This window comes from Protopterus annectens, chromosome 1.part1 (genome assembly GCF_019279795.1).
Source record: "Protopterus annectens isolate FY-2018-M chromosome 1.part1, PAN1.0, whole genome shotgun sequence".
Classification (NCBI taxonomy): Eukaryota; Metazoa; Chordata; order Ceratodontiformes; family Protopteridae; genus Protopterus; species Protopterus annectens.
In genome coordinates, this window is record NC_056726.1 from 1,158,532,516 (window position 1) to 1,158,557,396 (window position 24,881).

Below are 24,881 nucleotides of genomic sequence, written 5' to 3' on the forward strand. Positions count from 1 at the left end.
AAACTGTATCTGCATACTAGAGGTTATATTAATTCATTGAGCTAATACTAAACCATTTTTCGGTTCTAACCTCATACGCCTTCTCAAGCTTGATTGATTTAAATTGCTTGATTTGGGTATTCTTATGCAATTAATATGAGTAACAACCTAAATTTCTCATTTTCCTACTGATGATGGTGGTGCAGTGGTGCAGAGGTTAACATAGTCACCTCACAGCAAGAGGTTCTCTGGTTCAGTTCTCGGCTGGAGTGCCTTCTGTGTGTTGTCTGCATGTCCTCCTTGGCTTTCTTCCCACATTCCAAACACATACGTCTGGAGTGTTTCTCCCCAGGCCACTGCTGAAAATAGGCTCTGTCCTAGTCAGACTTTTCCCAATCAACAAATGTTAACTAAATGAATAATGATGAGATGACTGCAATAACAACTTAGATTTTAATACAAAAAAAAAATCTTTGTACTGTATCTTCCTTTGACCACATTTATACCAATCATTGATAGATTTGGCCTGCTTTAAACTGTTCTGTTCTAAGCACAGACAGAATAGAGCATCAAAAAAGATGACATTAACAAATAAATAAAAATCTAATTTAGTTGTCCCTCTCTATTTTCTTCAGTAACAGCAAGCTGAGATTCAGCTGAGATATAGATTAACTGAGTTTTCTTTAAATCATACCCACTCTGATCTGAAAATATAACAAAATTGTGGCACACTTCATGAGGTTTGTTGCAGTGATTTTTGAACTGTCTCAAGTTTAAATTTGATTTCTTTACCAGTCCACAAATATTTGCTAATATTCATTGAAATAAATCAAATTTGTAGAAGAATTCATGCAGAGCAATTTTCAGGAGGAAGGATGAGGTTTGAGAACACAGGAGTTGAGCAACTGAAATTTAGGAGTGAATGAAATGTATAAGGCTTGAAAATAATGAAAAATGGGTTTACTATCAAATTTTCTAATCTAACTCTGTCGACTGCATTTTGTTCGAACACGGAAAGTCGAACACGGCAATGCGGAACTCCAAAAGCCAACCTAGGAACGGATTTTAACATGGGTCGAGATAGGTGTTCACTGCTATTGCCGAAATACAAACCTCGCCCCTATCTCAACCCATGTTAAAACCCGTTCCTAGGTTGGCTTTTGGAGTTTGAAATTGCCGTGTTCGACTTTCCGTGATCGAACAAATTGCAGTCGACGGAGTTAGATTTGAAAATTTGATAATAAAGCGAAAAATGTTTACCATGGTTTGTTTTCTTTTCTTTTAATGTATGCTTGCTTATATCTTTGCTCAAAATGAGTGAATTTAATTAATAAAGGTATTTAAATAATAAAGTTATAAGTCAAAAAATCTGCTGTCATTGTATTAACATCACCTTTTACATTAGTGATAGCTGATAAGATGTCATTGTGTGACAGATGAGATTCCCGTTATAAAACTAAGCATGATGCATTATAAAACCTGTAAATAGAAGATGCATGGATATCCGCTGGAGAAGCTGGGCTGAATGGATGACGTGAAGAGCCATCCTTTGAGGAAAGGAAACAGACCTAGCTCAGCAAATGAATGACACATAGTAAGAGAACTATGTGTTTACATACAGACACAGGCACACTGGCACAAACACAGACATACACAAACACACACACACACACACACACACACACACACACACACACACACACACACACACACACGAACATACAGTCTCTCTCTCTGTTTATATAAAAATATATAAATGTATATATATATATATATATATATATATATATATATATATATACACACAGACACATACCGATACATATAAATATATTGCAACAGCCTCAACAGCCTTCACCAATTCATGGCTCATCAATGCAAACTTATCATGTATGACCTAGCAAAATGTCTGAGCAAGCTTTATCATGGCTTCTTCAAGGGATGCAGCTTCAGCTTCTTCTATTACTTCACACTGCAGTACCTGTACCTCCAGCACAAATTTTAGCATGGTTCCCACAGAGGCACAACTTAAATGCATTTTCCTGTTCAGGAGTTTCATTAAACTGAGATTTACTTAGTTTGCCTCAATGATCATTGTGTCAACAACTCATAGTCTGACTGTTTGCATACATATCATAGATAGATAGATAGATAGATAGATAGATAGATAGATAGATAGATAGATAGATAGATAGAGACATTGCTATAATAGAGATATGTAGATACATAGATATATATATATATAGATGGGTCTATATTATTTTGCCAAAAACTACTTACAGTAAATGGCTGTTCATCCAAACACAAAGCATTGAATAGCCGTTCAACGAATGTTCACATCAGCAAACATTTTTCATAGGGAAGAAAATTACTTGTCTATGGCTGCGACCATCACACACACTGCATTATTTCAAACCACCAAGGTGGGGGGCTACACCACTCACACCCACCACAACCCCCTACTTATATATACAAACTCTGAGATCACACTACAGCAGGGAAAAGGACAACTTTGCAATGATGGCCAGCTAACTCCCATCCCTATGAAAAAGGTTCGCTGATGTGAGCGTTCGATGAACGGCTATTCAGTGTGTGGTGGTTGATGAACAGCCATTCACTGTAAGTTGCTTTCACCAAGATAATATAGACTCAGATAAACAGCTATAGATATACACGTTATATGCAGAGATGTATAAAGATATCTATATATCTGTATGTATATCTATATAGACATAGATATAAATGTAGATATAGATATAGATATATTGATATATAGATATAGATATTGGTTTGAGTTTAAAGGTGTAACACAAACAATTTTAGCTTCAGCTGTCTAATTACAAGAAAAATATTCATTATTCAGACATATTATTCTGACTTCAATTGGAAACTGATTGTATGTTTACTATGAAATGAGCAAAAGATTTTTGGTTTTGGCCAGTTTGTCTCATTAGCCTAATTGTGTTCAGATATTTTATACTCCTAAGTATATCCTTAAATCAATATTTTTCCCTTTAATTCATATCTTTTGTCTATTATACATATGTAGCGGAACACGTAATTAATGCAACAACATCAGGCTACCTTTGTATAGTTCTTTGTCTGCAACAAAGCCCCACCTTCATTAAACAGTATTTTTCTCTGTACATTTAGATTATTAGGTCAAGATAAATTGATTGTAACTGCTTTTCTCTTATTATTTCAGAAAGCAACTGCACATTTTTCAAGTTCTTCACGACGGGAGAAAATATACACATTTTTCATCGAACAACTAAAAAAGGTACTGTCAAAATATGATGTGTATCAGTAGATCAGTTTACCTATCTCCATGGCAGAGGAACATCCTTTTGAATAATGAAACAAAAAATCTGGATTCAGATTCTATTTGTCTTCTTGAATCAGTCTTTGAGGTTTTGGTTTCTTACATTATTATTACACACTGTACTTTGCTCAAACTATTTTAGCTATACTAAGCTATCCAGTCCCTTACCTAACAATCTTTTCAGTACTTGTCCGTTATCAGAGCAGCAGGCAAAGTGCACAGTTGCTGTCAAGTCACCACGACTCTGTAAGAAACAGCATTTATCTGTTTTATCTTTCAAGCTAAAGGCATGTTTTAAGTGACTGACACTGCATATTTGCTGCTTTGATTACATAAGTGAAGTGGAAGAAATGGTCTGTGTGGTTGTCACTTTACATCGATGCAGACTCGTCTGTAATGTTTTGTAACAGATTCCTTGTTGAATCTCTCTGATGTGAGTTACATCCTCAGGGTAATCATAATTCCTCCTTTACCTGAGAAAGAAACAGTTGTTAACTTCATACACTGAAAAAACTTATTTTTGTGTTGTATCTGTTAACTACCTCTCAGCTTCACGTTGTTGATATAATGAAAAGTCAAAGGGGGGTGTGTAATTCGCTTCTACTTTCCCTCATGCCCAAGATGTGCTCTTGATGGATATGATAGGTAGGTCTGTTTGTTGTATTCTTACAAGTGTTTATGGATGAGTAGATGGTAAATGAAACAAGGGTTTTGTACAAATGAAGAAACCTGTGTGATTGTCATTTTATTTAATTTACCCACTAAGAGACCAGTAGAAGAAAAATGAATATGTTTGTGTGCTGATGGCTGAAGATCAGCCTCCACTGGGTGGGTGAGGAACAGATATAACAACCTTTGTATGTCTTAGTGAAGTTTGGGAAAGTGTGTGTTTTTGATTTGCGGTGGCTATAGATACGGAAGAAAAGACAAGAATATAGGCATAAATTATATGATTTGAATATGCATTATCAGCAGTTTAGATTATTACAAGCACATTACAAGCAGAAAACAATAACCCGCGGTGAGCTGACAGTGAAACACTTTTTGCCTGCTGCCCCATTAACAGAAAAGAACCATCTTTTCTCAGCATAATGTTATTAAAGGAATCTTTTTTCCTGTAACTATTTCCTTCTTTACCGTTTTTTTTTTCCATTACTATAGTGTGTTGATATATTTACATATTGTTCTGCACCCCTTCAATAAACACATCACACAGAATGACATTTGATGACCTTTATTAAACGTCCATAAACACAACTTCATTAATCAATATTCTTTATAAATCACAACATAAACATAGTATAGGTGATATTAATCACAGGATAAACATCCATATAACTGTTAAATAGGGCAGCATGACCTCAATCACCCTGAACCAATAAGCAGCATCCTTACAGTCACTCGCTTATTTTACTTTATTGAAGCAGTGTCCTACCACTCACTTCATTTACCACCTACTGAATTAAACATCCAACCAAATAAACAGCGTCCTTATCACTGCTCACTTATTTAACTTATCAAGTAGTGTCCAATTGCTCACTTTCATTTCCCAACTCATTGAAGTGAACATTCAACACCAGAGGGGAAACAGAAGAGGGCATGCCTGCCCCTCTTCACCATCATACCTGGACTTACAAAATAACCACAATCACCCACTGTTCCAAAAAAGAGTGAGGGGGAGGTAGCAAGTTCATGCCAAAATATGATTCCTTAACCAGTTACACTTGCATAAAACCCATTAAGCCCCTCCCTACCCTTACCATATTAACTCCCAATCCTCCTTCATTCCCATTTAACCTTTTCATCTCCCCTATCCTATAATCCCCACTACTATTTCTATCTACCCCCCCCCCCCACGAAAATATCTTTGGACAAATTGATTTGTTACCAAACCTCATTTGTCCTGGTCCCATTCAATAAGCACATCACACTGAATGACATTTGGCAACCTTTATTAAACTTCCATAAATACAACTTCATTAACCAATATTATTTATTAATCACAACATAAACATAGTATAGTTGATATTAATCACAGAATAAACATCCATATAACTGTTAACTAGCACAGCATGACCTCACTCACCTTGACCCAATAAGCAGCGTCCTTACAGCCACTCACTTGTTTTACTTAGGAAGCAGCATCCCATCACTCACTTCCTTTACCACTTATTGAATTAAACATCCAACCAAATAAACAGTGTCCTTACCTCCTCTCGCTTATTTAAGTTATCGAGCAGCGTCTAACTGCTCACTTTCATTTTCCAGCTCATTAAAATGAACATCCAACACCAGAGGGGGAACAGAAGAGAGCAAGCCTGCCTCTCTTTTCCGCCCACCAGTCTGACAAGGCTGTCCCCCCCTCCCTCTTACCAAAATTTCCAAATCCTAACAGCACCTAAAAGGAGGTTAAGCCAAACATCATTTGATGTACTTCAACCTTTCTAAACCAAACTGGATCCCTGTCATCACCTCACAAAGCCCTATCATATAAATTCCCAAAGCAGCCAGTTGCCAAAATGGCTGAAATTAAACCAATGGTCCCTCTCCAGTGTTAAAGTAATAACCATAACCTTACACAGCCTCTGCTTATTAACTAAATTATCCTTAACCTAAGTACCAATAGTAATGATTCCTAGGTCATTACCTACCAAATGTACCACCATAACACTAAACCCAATGCCACATAAAACCACACAAAGGGAATTGCATACCATCAGGTGTAACTGCAGTCCTATTTTACTACCCAATGTATATAATAATGACCGAAATGAAATTTCTTCTCCAAAATCAGTTGAGTAGCAATCCTGCCATCACACCAGCTATCCATTACAAACAAGAAAATATTTAATGACCATCATAGTATCTTCTGCCCAACAGCCACCCTCTGAATGACTTTAATACATCTGCAAAATAAATATCACATGAACTGCAGGCCAATAAACCTGCAATTGCCAATGGCATCCTTCGCAACAAAACCTATCTTGACCATAGCCAATGTCTGTCAGTCTTCTCTATCAAACCCACCCCAGCCCTACAAACCAATGAACCACTGACCAAGATTTAGCAAGTTCACACAGCCTTGTCCATCTGCAAGTATACTACTTGCAGCTAAACCCCTTGACCAACTGAACTGCCTTACCTTGTTCCAAAGCCTAACCAATAACTAAATCTTACCCAAACTCCTTCACACAGGCAGTTGCAACACAAATTTAACCAATGGGGCGATACCCTACCATAAGCCTTCTTTATAAAAGGTTCCCCAAACTCATGCAAGCCTGACACACCTCATCTAACAACACAACACCACAACTCATACCATTGCCATTAAACATTGAAAATTAACCCTAATCCCCAACAACTCTCGTTACACCTCTTACACCAGATTAAATTGAAATTTGAAATATTCACCATCCCTTAAACTGTCCTTCCTTATTGCCATCTAACAATCCACAAACCAAACCTCCAACTGATGTCCACCAACACTAAAACTCCTGTCACATTAGTAAACAAATGCAAATCCCCATGAACCCTATCCTTCTGCCAAAAGACCATCCCACCAAAATGCTCCAAAAGGCACCACAATAGTAAAAATACATGTACCAACTTATTAACCCTCACCCGAAATGTCCCAAGTAAACTGGCTGACATGTAACTTCAGTGGCCCAAAAAGCTGAACATCTTTAATCTTCTGCTTGTCCTTGGCTTTCCCCTCGAGGCTCATCTTTTCATGTCTTACTTTTGCATCTGGTAAGGGATCAAAACATAGCTTAACATCTACAAAGAATCCAAAACAATGCCTTACTTAATCCTTCTAAGCTCTGCGTAAGAAACCAAGCACCCAGTTCCTCCCATATCCCCCAAAACACCTGTATACCTACAATGCTCCATCAAACCCTGCCTACTCTCAAAAGTCATACATATACTGAACCAGTTCCTGTCAGTCCAAAGCGCAAGGCAAATGATACATGTGTTACTCATTCTAAAGAACTTAACCTGGTATGTGGGATTAGTAGAACCTACTTGAGGGACAGATTTGTCTCCCCAAAAATACCACACCTTTGCCACAACCTCCCACTTTACCTCATTGGCCCTCTTTAACACAGTTTTAACAACTGGATGGGTAACTGCAAATTCACCCCGGGTGTGTCACTCATGTCCCTCTTGGACTAGGGCATTAGGTGCTGCACATGAAAATAAGGGGTGAACTTGGCTAGCTTGTAAGAGTCCTAGAGCCTTTACCCTAGTAACTTTATGATCCCATTATTGTTGTGACTCCACCCCACCTGTAGAAACCCCAGACTCCCCATAAATGATCCCCAACCCTACTTTACACTGCCCCCAACATACCTCCCCCTGACTTGACCTACACTACCCCAAACCATGCCAACTCTGACATGCCTTAATTAGCACCGAATAAGTCAGACCACCTGAGACCTCAATGTGCACCACTCCAGAAACCTGAACATTCCCCCCCAGCAGAATCCATTACCTTCCAAATCCACTTCCTTCAGGCCAGACTGCTGCTCACTCTGCATTCCCCCATCTGTGACCTCATTGTGCACCATTCTAGCAACCAGGATATCATAGCACTCCATCAGCTAAAACACACATGACAGCAGCAGTCAGCATCTGTCGAGACCACTGTCTGCAACCACATGACGTGCCACTCCAGTGGTGGGTGAATCCTTTGCAGCAAAGTCCCTTGACTGCTGCCACCCTGCTTTCCTGTGTGACATCTGCCAAAAAAAAAATGCGATAAGTACTGTAGCAATTAGAGAGAGAGAAAAAAAATGATTGCCAAACTCCTGTCTATCCATTTCGTTAACATGTATTAATCCCCCATAACTCCTTCCAAACTGCACTTCCTTCCACTTGACCTTTCTTTTTCCTTTTTTTTAATTTTTTTTTTTTTATTAGTAATATATATGACGCTCCCCTTACCCTATACACCAAGAAGGAGTCACACATGGTCCAGCTATGCACCTCATTAGGAGTCTCAGCAGCCCACACGTCCTGAAATTCCACACCAAGGGGCCAACAACCCGTATCAGGAATTCCCTACTGATAACCATTAATTCATTTCAAATTTCTTTTTTTTTCATTACCAATTTCTTCTTTTTTTAATTATATAAGTGAGCAGTAAAATCTAACCCTCCAGTAACAATCCTAGTTGATGTTAGTTGACATTAGTATTCCATGTTTCACCTCATGCCCCATTTGTCCCAAGTTATGATGGCTGATGTTCTCCATTTCGGAGATGGAATATTGTAAGTTTTGAAAAACCACCAGAAGCCTAGGTCACCAAGGCTCTTGCCCCTCACCCACAATGGCTACCATAGCTCTCAACCTCTTAGGGCCATACCTCTGAACCTCTTACAACCAAAAATCTGAATAAGTAGGATAAAGGCCCGAAAATAGGGACAACTTTTAATTCTATCTCTTATAAACTTAGTCAATTGATAAAATAACAGGTTTTGCATTAACATAAATTTTCTGAAGGGTATGAAATCTGAAACTCAAATGTGTGCCATTATTTTTAAAGTTGACTCTTTAATGATTGCCATTAATTTGACAGCAAAACTAATTTTATGAAAAATGCACCAAAATTATGACGCAAATAACTGGACATTCTGAAAAAAACCTGTACATTTGAGAGGTATGTTTACTGCAGAAGTGCAGATGGCAACTGCAATGCCAACAAAATCACTGTTCCTTCAGTTGTAGTATGTTACATATGTAACAGGCGAGCAATAAGCCACTAAGGGCCTATGTAAGCCTAGCCAACAAGGTTCCCTGGCTTACGCCACCCAAGAAAGTTATTTTCCTGTGCCACTGTTGAGCAGATACACAGAAGTGATCCCCAGGGTGTATTTCCTATTTCCCATCCACTCATCAAGATTTTTCTTGAAGAGTGCTAATGAAGAACTTTGCTTGACATAGATGGGTAGCCTTTTTCAAATTATGAGAAGTTTCTGGGACAGGAATCTATCCCTCCAGCATGTCCTGTTTATTGTGGTGACAAGGTTTAGGTCCCTAGAGCATGTAGCTTGGAGGGATTGGGATTTTTTAGGTGTAGCATGTCCAACAGTTCTGGGTTTGACATAGCTTTATATGTTAGGCAGAGATCACCTCGGAGTTGGCAATATGCTACGGAGTAAAGCTGGAGTTTTTTGAGGCGGTCAGTGTAGGGAATTTGTTTGAGTCCAGTAATCCTCTTTGTGAGGTACTTCTGTGGCTTTTCCAGCTGCTGCAGATGTCTTGTGAAGTACATTCCAAAAGGGGCATTGTACTCTATAATGGGTCTAATGAGTGTCGAGTAGAGGGGGAACAATGACCTCTTTTTTCCTGGATGAGAACCCTTTTATGATGAGGTGTGCCATGTAGAAGGACTTCCTGACTACTGTGGTGATGTGACTATCAAAGGAGAGACTACTGTCCACCTGGGTCCCAAGGTCTCTTATCACACATTCGGTGTTAAGTAGATTGCTGCCTATGTGGTAGTTCATGGGTACAGAGTTTTTACCAAAGGGGATGACACTGCACTTTTGGTATTGAGCTTGAGGCCATGGCTCTGACACCAGGCATCTGTCTCAGCGAGGCCCTTCTGTAGGATGTCCACATCATTTGGGGACTTGACTATGGCTCCTAGTTTGCAGTCATCTTCAATCTTCGTTAGCCAGAGGCCTTCTGTGTTAGCCTGTACTTCAGAGAAGTAGATACCAAACAGGAGAGGTCCCAGGACGGAACCCTGTGGTACTCCACTTGTCACTGCTTTGAGGTCAGATTTGGAGTCTGCAACTTTTACAGTGTGGGTTCTGTCAGTGAGCCAGTTGGCAACCCATCTTGTGACGTAGGGATTTATACCTAGTTTAGTGTGTTTAGCTTTAATTCCAGAATGGGGGATGGTGTTGAAAGCCTTGGCGAGGTCAAGATAGGCTGTGTGAACCACCTTACCCTCATCTATGGCTTTGGTGACTGCCTCAAAGAAATCGATCAGGTTCAGGAGGCATGATCTGCCTTTCACAAACCCGAACTGGGTGGGATCCAGAGTTTGGAGGTTACCAATGTCTTTTTTTATGATTTCCATGATGATATGTTTCATGGCCTAGCAGACCAGGCTCATCAGGCTAATAGGTCGATAGTTCCTGGGTTAAGTGGTGGCTCCCCCTTTGTGGAGTGGGATAACTGTTGCTGTGCGCTATTCAGTGGGCACAAAGCCTGATGCAAGGCTATTATTGAACATGGTGCTTAAGTGGGGAGCCAGTTCATTCTGAAGTTCATGTAAAACACAGCATGGGATGTTGTCCGGTCCCATGGATGCTGTGTTTCCTCTGTGTCTTGCCTAATAAACCACTCAGGCATCTTATTTACCTTACTGGACCCCGAAATCCCCCATCTGCCTTTTTGCTCCTTCATTCTCCGCTCTTATTAATTTATTTAGTTATGATTTTTTTTCCCTAAATAGGCACAAACAGCTCGCACACACTTGGCAACCATTTCACCAGCCTCTTAATGGTCAGCACCACACCACACATGCTTAATCTCAAAACCTATGAAAAATCACCTCCTGCAGGTCAGCTGAGTAAAAGGACGGCCATTCCACTCCACCACAACAATGCAGTTCACCCAGACTCCTGTCCTGGAAGAGACGTTTTGATTGAAGCACCCTTTGGCAGCAACTCCCTTCTGATAAACCAGACAGCAGAACAGCAGGACAAAGGTCCAAATACCGTGACAACCATCAGCTAATAACCAACCACCAAGCCTCCTACAAACTTAAAATGTCAGTGAAATCATTAGCCTGCATGTCCCAAATGATTCATAGCCTGAAAACCATTCCCAGCTTGACTGAAATCTGGCCACTCAGTGAAATCCGGACATCTGCACGGTCTCAGAACATACCTCTTAACCTCTTGGAGCAAGAAATCTGGACAATGTCACAGTAAAGGTGGGACAAGGATAGGGACTAAAACATTACTCTTACAACTTAGCAAGTTAATAAAATAACAGGTTATGCATTAGCATGAATTTTCTGAAATGCAAATGTCTGTCCTTATTTCTTAACTTCAATTGGTAATCATATGCCAATAATTTACCAGAAAACCACAATTTACTGAAAAATGGAAGCACACACCTGACATGCTATGAAAATTCGTACAGTTGGATATGCCTCCGGCAAATATTTCTCCTCTAAGCCTAGAAAAAAAGCGTGCAATAAGAGCGACTACCAGGGAACACAGCCGAACAATCATGTGACCTTTCCCTCCCTTGCACTGTTCATCACATCCAACATTAAAATCTCACAACAGAAAGCCTGCCCGAAATGGGAGGACAAAGGCCCAAATAAAGACAAATTTGAAGTATCTGCCCATAAACTTAACAAGTAGTACTACATATATCTGGACCTTCATTCATCCGCAGTCGAGCTAGGCACATGTGTGACAAACAGCTATCACTCACAGGCACCTCACAACCCCAGAAACCAAAAGAGGGACAGAAAAAAAAAACACTGAACATTTACTGCACGCCAACTAAATGGCCATTTTGACTGCAATGAACTAACACACTGTAAAGAGATGCTACACACGACCCCCAGCAAACCACTGAATACCAAGAGAAAGCAAGCTAGAGTCCATTATCGCTGCAATGCCTCTGGAAATGCAACAACACCCTCATAGCCTTCTGAGTTAAAGCAAACAAACAACTGGCCAACCACCTACACCCTACCAACCCAACATAAACAGTCAAGCACACACACATTACCCAGCCAGTGAACATACTAGGAACTTCTTATTGTAACATTTGTTAATGTCTGTTATGTACTTCACAGATAAAGATTCTAGTTGTCTACTGATGTACTATGTTCTTCATCTGTAAATATGTTGTAAGTAATTGCTATGTGAATTGTTAATCGCTATGTAATCCAACGTAACTACTGTCTGTTTATTTTAATTGTGGAGCTTTTCTCCCCGGGCCTCTGCTGAAAATGGACCTACGTCCAGTCTGACACTCCCGGTCAACAAATATAAATAAATAAATAAATAAATAAATACCATGAGAATCCTCAAAGTCTGTCATACAGAGGAGAGAAAATAACACAAAAAAATAGCACACACATCTCCGTTACCACCATGCCCGACTATTACCCAAAGACTACCTGTCTCCCAAAATACCTACAGGTCATCTAGGACATAACCTTGCCTTAGTAAGTTCACACCAAGCCCATTAAGTCCCTCCCTACCCTTACCTCATTTCCTCCCAATCCTCCTTCATTCCCATTTAATCCTTTCATCCCCCATACCCTATTAATCCCCACTACAATTTCTATCTAATTCCAGTCACTCCCTGGACAAATTGGTTTGTTACCAAAATATAACAACTTGCTTCTGTATCATATGCTTGTTGTTTGCTTTCATACATTTTTACTCTCTGCACCAGCTGATATGTTTCGTTCCTTTGTGCACATACTAAGACTACTGGCCTGTTTATGCCATTTGATCGGATGCTCATTTGACTGAATCACAAAACAATTAATACAAAGAGCAGAAAACCGATTCACTGAATCACAATTAATAGAAAATATTCTACACAGCTTGTAGATCATAAAATAAGTTTTTGCAGGGGGGCAAACATGTCTATACCACCACACTCACTTACTTACAAAAATTAAATTCACAGTTACACAACTATTAAGAAGAAAAAAACACCACACACAGTGAATCAATGCAGGTACACAAATGCAAATATCTACAGATCTGGGGGTGTGACAAGATGGCTGCCACTGCCAATCCACACACACACACACACACACACACACACACACACACACACACACACACACACACACACACACACACACACACAGTGTTCTAAACTCATTTCATTAATAACTCCTATGATCAGAAATGACACCATGACATACTGTCTATACATTTCTACACTTTTATATCAAATGTAATTCATTCAAATGATTTTTCAGTCACTTGGGTTCAACTGTTTGTGATTCAGTCCAATAAATATTAAATATGTGTGCATTCACTAGCAATAGTCATATATAAAGTAACAGATAAAACAGATTGTTTTGTTTTTCTTATGCTTCATGCATGAAAAGAGTAATATCCTGTTATAGTTTTTGGTGCAAAGTGTCTTGGGTACGCTGTTGCCTACTTTGAATAATCTTACTAATTTCAACACATTTTTCACTGTACTGTAATAAAAGGCTGCCTAGCCAGCTGAAACCCATGATACATAAGAATCATGTAATAGACTACAGATCTCTCTACCTTTCATTCATTTCAAAAAATGTCTGCAATGTATCTTTTTCCAGCACTAGGGCACAGAGTAGGAGAAATAAGCCTACTAACTTTCCTGCCTTAGGGTTCAAATTGCTGGTGGTCTCTAAAGCTATGGTCTCAATGTTAGCATTAATCCAAAGTACTCAGAAGGAGAATGACCTAGGTTATTACAAATATCAATATATACCAACCTAAGGCAATGCGATCTAAACAAGCTAGAGACCTGCTACAACAAAATCGCCAAATTCGCCACAGGGGCATCCTACCATAGTTACCACTGTCTCTCACTTGCTGAACTGGGCTGGCTTGAACTCCCTCACCTCCTTCAATGGTATCAACTCTCACTCGCCCACAAACTAGTAAACCATCCACTAAATGTCCCATCCCTCCAGAATCTACTACAACCCTGTCGCACCACCAGACCACTAAGATCCAGCAACAAAAATCACTTGCAGATCACTAAAGCCAATAACTCTGCTGGTGAAGCACTATTCTCTTGCACCATAGCCAAATTATGGAACTCCCACCCACAATTACCTCCATACCATCATGCACCCACTTCAAAACTTTACTAAAAGTGCACCTAAAAACATGCTGGCTATGCGCTTGCAGCTCCCACTCTAATATCACCCACCCCATCCAACCACTACCTTTCTTTCCACTCCACTAACTACTGTGATTATAGCAAGCTCAGATGTTCATAAGCCTAGTACTTATTATATAGCAGGAACTTTTTATTTTAACATTTGTTAATGTCTATTATGTACTTCACAGATAAAGATTCTAGTTGTCTACTGATGTACTATGTTCTTCATCTGTAAATATGTTGTAAGTAATTGCTATGTAAATTGTTAATCGCTATGTAATCCAATGTAACTACTGTCTGTTTATTTTAACTGTGGTGCTTTTCTCCCTGGGCCTCCGCTGAAAATGGACCTATGTCCAGTCAGACACTCCCGGTCAACAAATATATATAAATAAATAATATCTGACCACTACTCTTTTCACTATATGTACTGAGTTTAAACTACAATAACAGGAACAGACATACACGTAATAGTAGGAACTATTACTGTACTGTTTTTTAGAAAATGTTTTGAATATAAATCACGATGATCATCTGTAGTTACAAATAGAAACACGTCTTTATATTAAAGTAGAGGCATAACATTTATTGAGTTAGGTGTAGATTTGCTTACTGGGAAGATGGGACCTTTGTTAGCTATGACCTGTGCAAGACAGTGAATACAAAATATACAGGATATACAGTGTAGTAACAGGGGAGAAAAATAAACAATAACATATTCTGGTACCCCTCTTAGTTACATACATACATAGGGCAAGTTAGTATTCCCCTTAATCTCCAAACACCACAAACCAAACTTGAACAGATAGATTACCAAAAAACTGAAGGCCTTGATAAAATTTGATTATGAAGCCTTAACACTTGGGGGAAAAAATAAAAAACACTACAGCAGAGTTAAGGAAATATTTTTTTTAACCTACCCAACCTAACTAAACAAAAAAATTACCTGGAGACGTAATACATTATACATACAACACCATCAAACCAACCTAATTGGTCAAAAAATTCTCACCTCAAAGTAACTTACCTAACAAGGCCACAGAGATGGCTGAGACAGATATCTGCAGCTGTGTATAAGGGCGTATGATAATCTTATTTAGCTCTTTGCAGTCTGTTAGTTAAATGCAAGAGCACAAAACTAGATTTCACTTCTTCTTTCCAACGGTAGAGGGAACTGCTGTGTATTCTCATGGTTTGTTACAGTGGCACAACACATGATTAGTCTGAATGCCACTTTCAGATTTACTCTAAATATGTAGTGTTGTGTGTCATATTTTTGGTACTACATGATTACCAAGCAATTTAGTTCCACTCTTTGAAAAAATGGTAGATTTGTTCTTAGCTAAGTTTGGCCTGTGTATTATAGTACCCTTCTGAATTTTATTTATTTGTTTATTTATTTATTTTGCATTTCTCGACCAGGATAGTCCAACTTGGGAGTTTTCCCTTTTTAGTGGAAGCCCAAGCAGAAAAACTCAACAACAAAGTAGATCATCAAATATCCAAATCAGAAACACAGAATAGCAGTAATGTTTAATGCAGATCTACAAACATCCAAAATAAATTTAAAACCACAAATAGAAACACAGCTGTGTGATGCCCGTGCACTGGCCCCACAGTCAAGGAGCCACAATCCTCACCACTAACACCATTGAGGGATGTTCACATAGGGGAGGATAAAAAATACACACACAGTAAAGTACAATTTCCCTTAAGAACACACAGAGATCACAGTCAGTCTGGGGCTGTTTTCTCCCTTTCTCTCCAGATCCCCAATAAGGCTCCCACTGGCACAGCTATAGGGTCCAGATCTCAGCCTAGTGGGCAAGCTAAAACCTCCAGCACCTTCTCTGTCCAACCAGTGCTTTGTGTCCCTGCCCAAGTGGCTGACACACATACTTTGTGATAAAAGTTATATATAACCACACTGACACTACTGTGGAAGGCTGGCACATGTTCTCCAGCTGTGCCCCTTTTATCTCCCCACTACATAGTAGAAATCACTGCCACCACCCACTAATACTTATCCGCTACTAAAAGGTGAAAGGGTGTCCAATTATACTGTACAATATTATTATCCAAATGTAAGTGCAACTGAACAGTCAAGGCTTATTTGTTGTGGCTTTGTCAGTATCACTATATACATGCAATGTACTCTAGAGCTTAAGTTATCTCTACACAAAACAGCAACAGTTGCAAGGTTTAAAATATGTGATAATAATAAATAATAAAAACACAAGATTGGGAGAGTGGCCTAATGGTTAAGGTGTTTGCCTTGCAAGCACAAGGTGCAGAGTTCGAGTCTCTCAAGGGATAATTGGCTAGGCTTAAAATGGCTCGCAAGGGCAGTTAGCTTAGTACTAATCTATGAACCTATGAACCTAATACTTCTTACTACAAAGTGCTAGTCAAGAGTTCAGAGATCACATACAGATGCTTAAAATAATACAGTGGAAAAGTTCTGATATCAGTACAGAAAAACACTTAGTCTAATCTTCCTATTTCCAAGCTTTATCTAAGAGAAAACAGTTCTAAAATAAACTTATATATAGAGCCAAGCAGTTCTGGTGATGTAGGATACTCTGAAGACAAATGCCAAATGCTCTGAGTCTCTCTGTCCTTAAATTGGTAAGAAAGTACTACTGACTCATTTCAGATTACATCATTTTTTTCTCTGGTTCCCAGGCTAACAGAAACTCAGTTTAGCAGCCCTTTTGATCTTGCACCTGGTCAGGAAACTACAACAATAAAAGACATTATACTTGCAAATTCTGGCAGTTAAATCTGGTCTCATAACAATAGCAAGAATTCCTTTAGCCAGACATCTCAGCTCCGAGTTTGAGATCAAAGAATTATACAATGCTTACGTATCAGCTTTCCTCCAGCAGAGTGCAATGTGGTTACATTTTTGAAGTTCAACATTTAACAAAGAGAACAAACATGTGGCATACATTAATATAAACAGATGACAGAATTATCTACAAAATCCTATCTAGCTAGGCTGGCAGCCTTCACATACCCCCCCCCCGGAGAACTCAAGCTAGTTTTCCAAGTGATCCTTGAAAAACGTTGCTTGAGAGGGTTAGGTGTATCTAAGTATACCTTACTCCATTACCTGTCTTGAAGACTATCTGCATTGGTATTGCTAATCTCAATGTGGTGCTGCACTGACATATCATATGCTTGCAACCCTAAGTTCCATCTTAGCAACTTGGCATTTTGCTGGCTGGCTGTATGTAACCATGTTAGGGGAGTGTGGTCTGTAACTACAGTGAATTTCTTCCATACAGATAAGGCTGAAGTTTCTGCAGTGCCCACACTATGGCTAGACATTTCTTTTCTACAGCTGTATAGCATTTCTCCCTAGGTTGGACACTACGACTGAGATAAACCACTGGGTGCTCTTCTCCCTCTGAACAAATCTAAGTACAGCCCTCACCCCATGGTTTGAAGCATCCACTTGCACAACATATTATTTGCTGTAATCTGGACTGGCTAACACAGGGGGTCCTCCCAAAGCTTCTTTAAGCTTCTGGAATGCCTGCTCACATGCTGGGGTCCACACTACCATATCTGGCCTGCTTTTCCTTGTCAGGACTGTGAGGCGAGGAGCTATGGTACTATAACTGGGGATGAACTTTCTGTAGTACCCTGCTATACCTAAAAATGACCTCACTTGCTTTTTGGTAACAAGTGCAGGCCATGCCTGAATGGCTTCTACTTTGAAGAGAGAAAGAAACCAAATAATCCAAAAGCCAGAAATAACAGGACGACCACCTTGGAAACCACGATTTATTCAGATATGTTGAGCGCTTTCTTCTCCACTAAAGAGACTTCCTCAGAACAATGTAAAACACAAACACCCAGCTCTATTTAAACTCCACCCTAATTAAACAATTAAATCACTGATTGTTAAAACCATCAAAAAATACATACATTTAAAACAGACAAAAATATTCGCAAGTTATAATTAAAAACTTTAACATGGAAACTTCATTATTTTCATGAAAAATATACATAAATAATATATAAATAATAATGTTGGATTGCCAACATTAATTTATTTGTCTCTCATTTACCCCGATATATTACTCAACTTTAAAATACTCAAAATAGTGATCATTTCATTTATTCCAGGGTGATGGGAAGCATTTAAAAGCAATTGCCATTTTAATTCCATAATATCTAGGTGCACATCCAATATTCTCCCTTGCACATCTTTTTGCAACTGTTGTACCACCATGAATTTGAACTTATGTCCCTGTATATGTATGTATATGCCTGTACAATGGACTGGTGATTATTCCTTATGTCACCTAGATGTTCACCTATCCTGACTTTGAATTTCCTACTAATAATAAATAATAAAAAGGCAAAACAATACTTCTTACTGCACAGTGCTATTCAAGAGTTTAGAGGTCACAGAAAAAAATGCTTAAAATAATACAGTAGAAAATTTCTGACATCAATACAGGAAAACACTTAGTCTAATCTTCCTATTTCCCAGCTATATCTAAGAGAAAACACAGTTCTAAAATAAACTTACATACAGAGCAAAGCAGTGCTGGTGATGTTGGATGTTCTGAAGACAAATGCCAAATGCCCTGTCCTTAAATTAGTAACACAGTACTACTGACTCATTTCAGATTACATCATTTTTTTCTCTGATTCCCAGGCTAACAGAAACTCAGTTTAGCAGCCCTTTTGATCTTGCACCTGGTCAGGACGTTACAGCAATAAAAGACATTATACATGCAAATTCTAGCAACTAATTCTGGTCTCAAAACAATAGCAAGAATACCTTTATCCAGACATCTCTGCTCTGAGTTTGAGATCAAAGAATTATACAATGCTTGACGTATCAGCTTTCCTCCAGCAGAGTGCAATGTGGTTACATTTTTGATGTTCAACATTTAACAAAGAGAAAAAGCATGTAGCTTATATTAATATATACAAATGACAGAATTATCTAGAAAATCCTATTTAGCTAGGCTGGCAGCCTTCGCATATCTTCACAAGCTGTAACAAATCTTGAAATCACATGTCTATTACAAACTTTAAGCAAAATTATATGTCATTTATGTGCACATATAGTAAATATTCAAGAAAACAGGGAAGAGTTCAAGAGGGTACATAAACTCATTTACATACAGAAGTATGGAATGGTGATGAGACAAATGGACCTGTTATTTATTTATTTATTTATTTATTTATTTTTGCCACTTGCATAAAATAAGTCCAATTTTATCACATGCTTGAAAAGAAACAATGCACAGTCTATCAAAACCTGTTATATTTAATGCATGTAACAAATAGAGATATGCATATATGATCCTTTACTGGAAACTTTTGTGGACTTGAAACTTGTGACACCCATACCAGTCTGTTAATAACTGCTTTAAAGTGGCACATAAATAAAATCCAATAGCCCATGATAGTAATGACAAATTCTAGTGAGGGCAGTATGTTGGAGGCCAGCAGAAAGAGTTAAAATGGTCTTGCATGATATTTTTCACAGTAATCAATGCCATGGGCAGTGTAGGGGTCAAGGCGGTGAAGACTAGCTATACGTGAAACTCAGTCCACTGCTAAGCTGTCTAACTCAGTCATGCACTACCACCACTGTAGCTACAGCAACAGACTATGTCAGTTGCCTCTGTGTACCATGCAACAGCTTCAAACAGCCCTTAGACTCTCATCCATCAGGGCATGACAGCAGTTGTGCAGAATACTGCAATGCTGCATGCAGAAACTTTTTCTTTGATGGGAGTCAGGATCTTAATTCTAAGACAGAGTAATGACAGCCATGCTGGGCATCCTTTCAACATGGAATGAGCATTGCTTGGATGTAGTCTTCACATTTAAGCTATGATCAGCTACAGAGTCAGATAAAGCTATCCTGGAGTACTTTACATCTATAACTGCTGAAGGACTGGAGCGCTTTGTGAATTAAAGCTAGCGATTCTTGATATTTTATGTCCATACTGAATTTCTGTTAAAATTTTTATTGTGCATTAAATCTAAACTCAATATACCACTGACTCTTTGTTTTTTTATTCTACAAGTGTGTTTTGTTATATAATCTTTACATTTCCTTGTCAAAAATTAAGAGATCATTTCATTATAACATGCATTTTATTATCAAGTCATAGTGTGTCAATGGAGGGTTAGTCTAGTTTAAATTTTACTCTTCCTACAGCTGTATCCCTTCCTTAGATTTCACTGTCCCAGTCACTCCCTATTATTGCAATGGATTAAGTCCTTTATGCTCTTTCAAAAACTAATAACAGTTCACTATGGGCCTTAGGAAGCAGGTTGCCTGATTATTACTACCAAATATGGCCTATCCAAACCTCTGTTTAATTATCAGTACCAAATACGGCCTATCTGAACCTCTGTATAATTATCAGTACCAAATACACTCTATCTGAAATATATAACTATCCAAATATGGCCTATCTGAACCTATATAATTATAACTACTAACTACAGCCTATATGAACCTGTATTTAATTATCAGCACCAAATATGGCCTATTTGAACCTATGCATAATTATCAGTACCAAATATGACCTAACTGAACCTCTGTATAATTATCAGTGCCAAATAAGGCCTATCTGAACCTCTATATAATAATCATTACCAAATACGGCCTATCTGAACCTCTATTTAACATCCAGTTTAAACCTCTCCACTAGTTACATTCTCGAAATCTGTTCAACAGTCACTATAAGGCCATTTCACATGTATGGCTCAGCCACCAGCCCTGGTAATTATAGACCCAATCATATAACTAGCTTCATATGTAAATCTGTAGAACATATTTTCTCAGGTCTCATTACTCTGGATATTGAAAATCTCTTACCTTGAACTCTCATCATTTTGCTTTATCTTAGGTAGATTCTGCCTCCTTACCATCTTCAAAAAAAGAAACCAAAGAAGTGAGTAGCAGTTGTATACAGTACTTGCAACATATGTACACCTGGCCAAGACCTTTAACACTATTCTAGATGCAGGCATTATTGACAGACGTGTAAGTCTGAGTATAAATTCAAATTTCACATGGTGGATAGCTAACTAGTCTGACAGAAACCATGTGGGTGACATCACAGGTGCAACTATTAAAAGAAGAAACGTTACCTGTGGTATTCAACTAAGCTCAATGTTGGGTCCTCTCTGATTTAGCATGTAATTCCCAGACCTTCAAACAACATTCCACACCTATGATTGTCTACATTTGCAAAAGACTGTAAACTGTTTTCCAATTTTCTATTGACTTTCTCCAACATGGATTAGGCTATGTTGACAATTCAGGTAAGTACAATGGCCTCAAACTAAATGTGAAAAAAATATATAATTCATTTAGGTAAACAGATCATATCCACATGATATCTTATATGCAACACACACTCCTGTCAGACACTCTTATAAAGGCTCTAACCACTCTTGTTGATAATTCCTTATCTTTTGAGAATTTGGTCTCACCAGTAGTTTGGAATGCCTATGGTCTTGCTCATATAATTTCTAAAAGCAGATCCACTAGTTCCAAAAAAGTGTAATTCAGTTTTACTCATCTGTTATCTAACCCATTACTGAATATAATGACCCTTTTGACATGCATTTGTCTAATTGTATTACAGCATGAGAGACCTCAGAGATTACTAACTAAAAAAAAAATCAGTTGCCTCAAGACCATCACATATCTGGACAGGCAGTCAGCCTTCTCTCTAGTTAGTGCCTGATGGACTCCTCAGTGGTAATTTATGTTGATAATTTCAAGCCATGAAATACTTCAGCCTCAGTGACCTTTTCGCTTTACAGAGCAAATGGTTTCTCAGATATGAGGTTAAAGGAACTAAATGATCAGCAAAAGATAAATAAGACATATTGTCATGATAGATGCATATCTAAGCATATCCCCACCACAGGAACAAATTTCCACTTCATGGTAATCAGAGTAGCACCCTTGTCACCTTCAAGAGTTAGGAGTTAGGAGTTGGTATAATGGTTAAGGTGATCATATCATAGACACTAGGTACAGGGTTTGATTCTCACCTTTGAAAGGGAAATTGGCTAGGGTTAAAATGGCCCACAAGGGCAGCTAGCCTAGTACTAGCCTATGGGCCTATGAACATAGATAATTGGATGGGCAACCTAAAATTATTCCCTTATCTATTTTATGTTGTCCACCTTGAGATTGTAGAGAACAACTGTATGTGGATTAATGGCTAGATTTCTAATTATCTGTAGACTGGTTTGTGTAATACTTGCATATAACTCCATGAAGCTATGAATCAGGATTCAAATTATGTATCTAAGGGTTCTAAAAGCATTGATTTGTAAGTATCCTGATTAGGAAACTGTCTAAATAATCAATCTAGTTACAGGAGAAATCAGTAGTGAAAAATGCAAGTTTATTTCAAATACAGGGACCATTTGGCAAACAGTATGGTTGTATGTGCGTGGTCAGTCATGATAAACATATTTAATACAACCATGCAATCACACTCATATCTTTCTTAACCTGTAACTCAACTAGTTACCAGTGAATTGGTAACTGGCTGTCTTAGAAAACCCATGTCATGAACATTAGGTGCATTTGTTTTAGGCAGAAAAATGTCATTAGTGGTTTTCCACAGGACCTTGCCCTGGTCTCCTCCTTTTTGACATATATATTTCTGTGAGAGAAAAAATTATATCAAGGGAATATGGCAAGTTAAGTTTTACTGATTCTTAAATTCCATTCTGATACTCAAATTCCCCTACATGGCTTGGAACAAAGAAAAACTTAGCATGTTAATTGTGGGCTTGCTTAATCTCAACAAAAAGAATTGCAGCATAGTTTATTTTGGTAAATCCAGCATCGCTAATGCTTACCATATAGATAACATTCCACTTATATTTGCCAGTCATCAAGGACTTGGTTTTGCATGTTAATTACAGACTCTCCTTTGACCACCATTTCTCTGTGGTGGTTAGAAAATACTTCTAGCTTGGACACATTATCCATCGTGATATTTTGTCCAGGCCCAAATAAGTTATAGTCCCACTTTATTCATCATGCATTTGGCCCATTATTTTATACAATGCACTTTTTGGCATTTATCTTACTAAGCACCTAACTCAGTTTGACTGAGCTCAATGTTTCCTCACCAAAAAGATCTCAGGTCTTGAGTACCCTTATCTACTTTGACTAAAAACCTTGTCTCAACATATGTCTCATTTCTGGAAAAGGATGCCCTTAACTGTCAAACTGAGTACTTCTCCAGCAACCTATAAAAGCAGTATGAATATGTGTCAAAAATCTACTTAATGGTGTATGTTGCAAGTTCATAGGTTTATAGGTTCATAGGTTCATAGGTTCATACTAGGCTATCTGCCCTGGGGCAATTATAAGCCTAGCCCGATTCTGTATGGCTTACGCCACCCCTTGATTTGAGTGTACTGTGCCCTTTTTAAGGTTTAGTTTACTGTGCCTCTGTCTAATAGTGACACGGGAGTAATCCCTGGGACAAACCTACGATTCCCCCATCCACCTATCGAGATTCTTCTTGAAGAGATTCAGTGAGGTGCTCTGCCTCACATGAACTGGAATTCTATTCCAGAGTGAAGGGCGCCTCTGGGTTATGAACCTGTTCCTCCAGCAAGGTCTATTTATTTCTGTGCTGAGGTTCAAGTCCCTCGAGCGTGTGGCTCTAAGGGATTTAGATTTACTGAGGTGGAGCATGTCCATTAATTCTGGATTTGACATAGCTTTGTATGTCAGGCATAGATCGCCTCGAAGTAGACAGTATGCAACTGAGTAGAGCTGGAGTTTTTTTAACCGAGCAGCATATGGCATCTGTTTGAGACCCTTGATCCTCTTGGTGAGATACTTTTGGGGTCTTTCTAATTGCTGCAGGTGTTGGGTAAGGTACATCCCTAAACGGGCATTGTATTCTAAGATGGGCCTGATGAGGGATGAATAAAGGGGCATGATTACCTCTCTTGATCTAGATGTGAAACCCTTTGTGATGAGGTGGGCTATGTAGAAGGTCTTTTTAACCACTTTGGCAATGTGGTTTTCAAAGGAGAGATTGCTATCAACTTGGGTCCCCAGGTCCCTAATAACTTTCTCTGTACTTAATGGGTTTCCGCCTATGTGGTAATTTGAGGGCACATTGTTTTTGCCAAAGGGTATGACTATACATTTTTTGGCATTTAGCTTTAAACCATGTCGCTGGCACCAGTTATCTGTCGCTGTGAGACCTTTTTGAAGGATGTTTGTGTCAGCTGGAGAGTTGATTATGGCGCCCAGTTTGCAGTCGTCTGCGAACTTGGTGAGCCATAGTCCTCCCACGTTTGCCTGTACCTCGGAAAAGTATATACCGAACAAGAGTGGTCCCAGGACAGAACCCTGTGGGATGCCACTTGTGACCGGTTTCGAGTCTGACATGGCTCCAGCAACTCTCACTCTGTGGGTTCTGTCTTTGAGCCAGTTTGCGACCCATCTTGTGACATAGGGGTTTATATTTAAGCTGGATAGCTTATCTATGATGCCCGAGTGGGGTATTGTGTCAAATGCCTTTGCAAGGTCCAAATAGGCTGTGTGGACTACCTTCCCTTCATCTATGGATTTGGTGACTGTTTCGAAGAAGTCAACCAGGTTCAAAAGGCAGGATCTGCCCTTGACAAAGCCGAACTGGGTAGGATCTAG

The 24,881-nt window shown here is 38.8% G+C and overlaps 1 protein-coding gene across 1 annotated transcript in view; it reads left to right on the forward strand.

Moving 5' to 3' along the window:
- CACNG6 (calcium voltage-gated channel auxiliary subunit gamma 6) overlaps window positions 1-24,881 on the forward strand; it is a 730,930-nt gene that overhangs the window by 660,717 nt on the left and 45,332 nt on the right. The window contains exon 2 of the mRNA XM_044080421.1: window positions 3,185-3,259. Coding sequence (XP_043936356.1) covers window positions 3,185-3,259 — 75 coding nt within the window. The remainder of the gene's footprint in view (window positions 1-3,184; window positions 3,260-24,881) is intronic.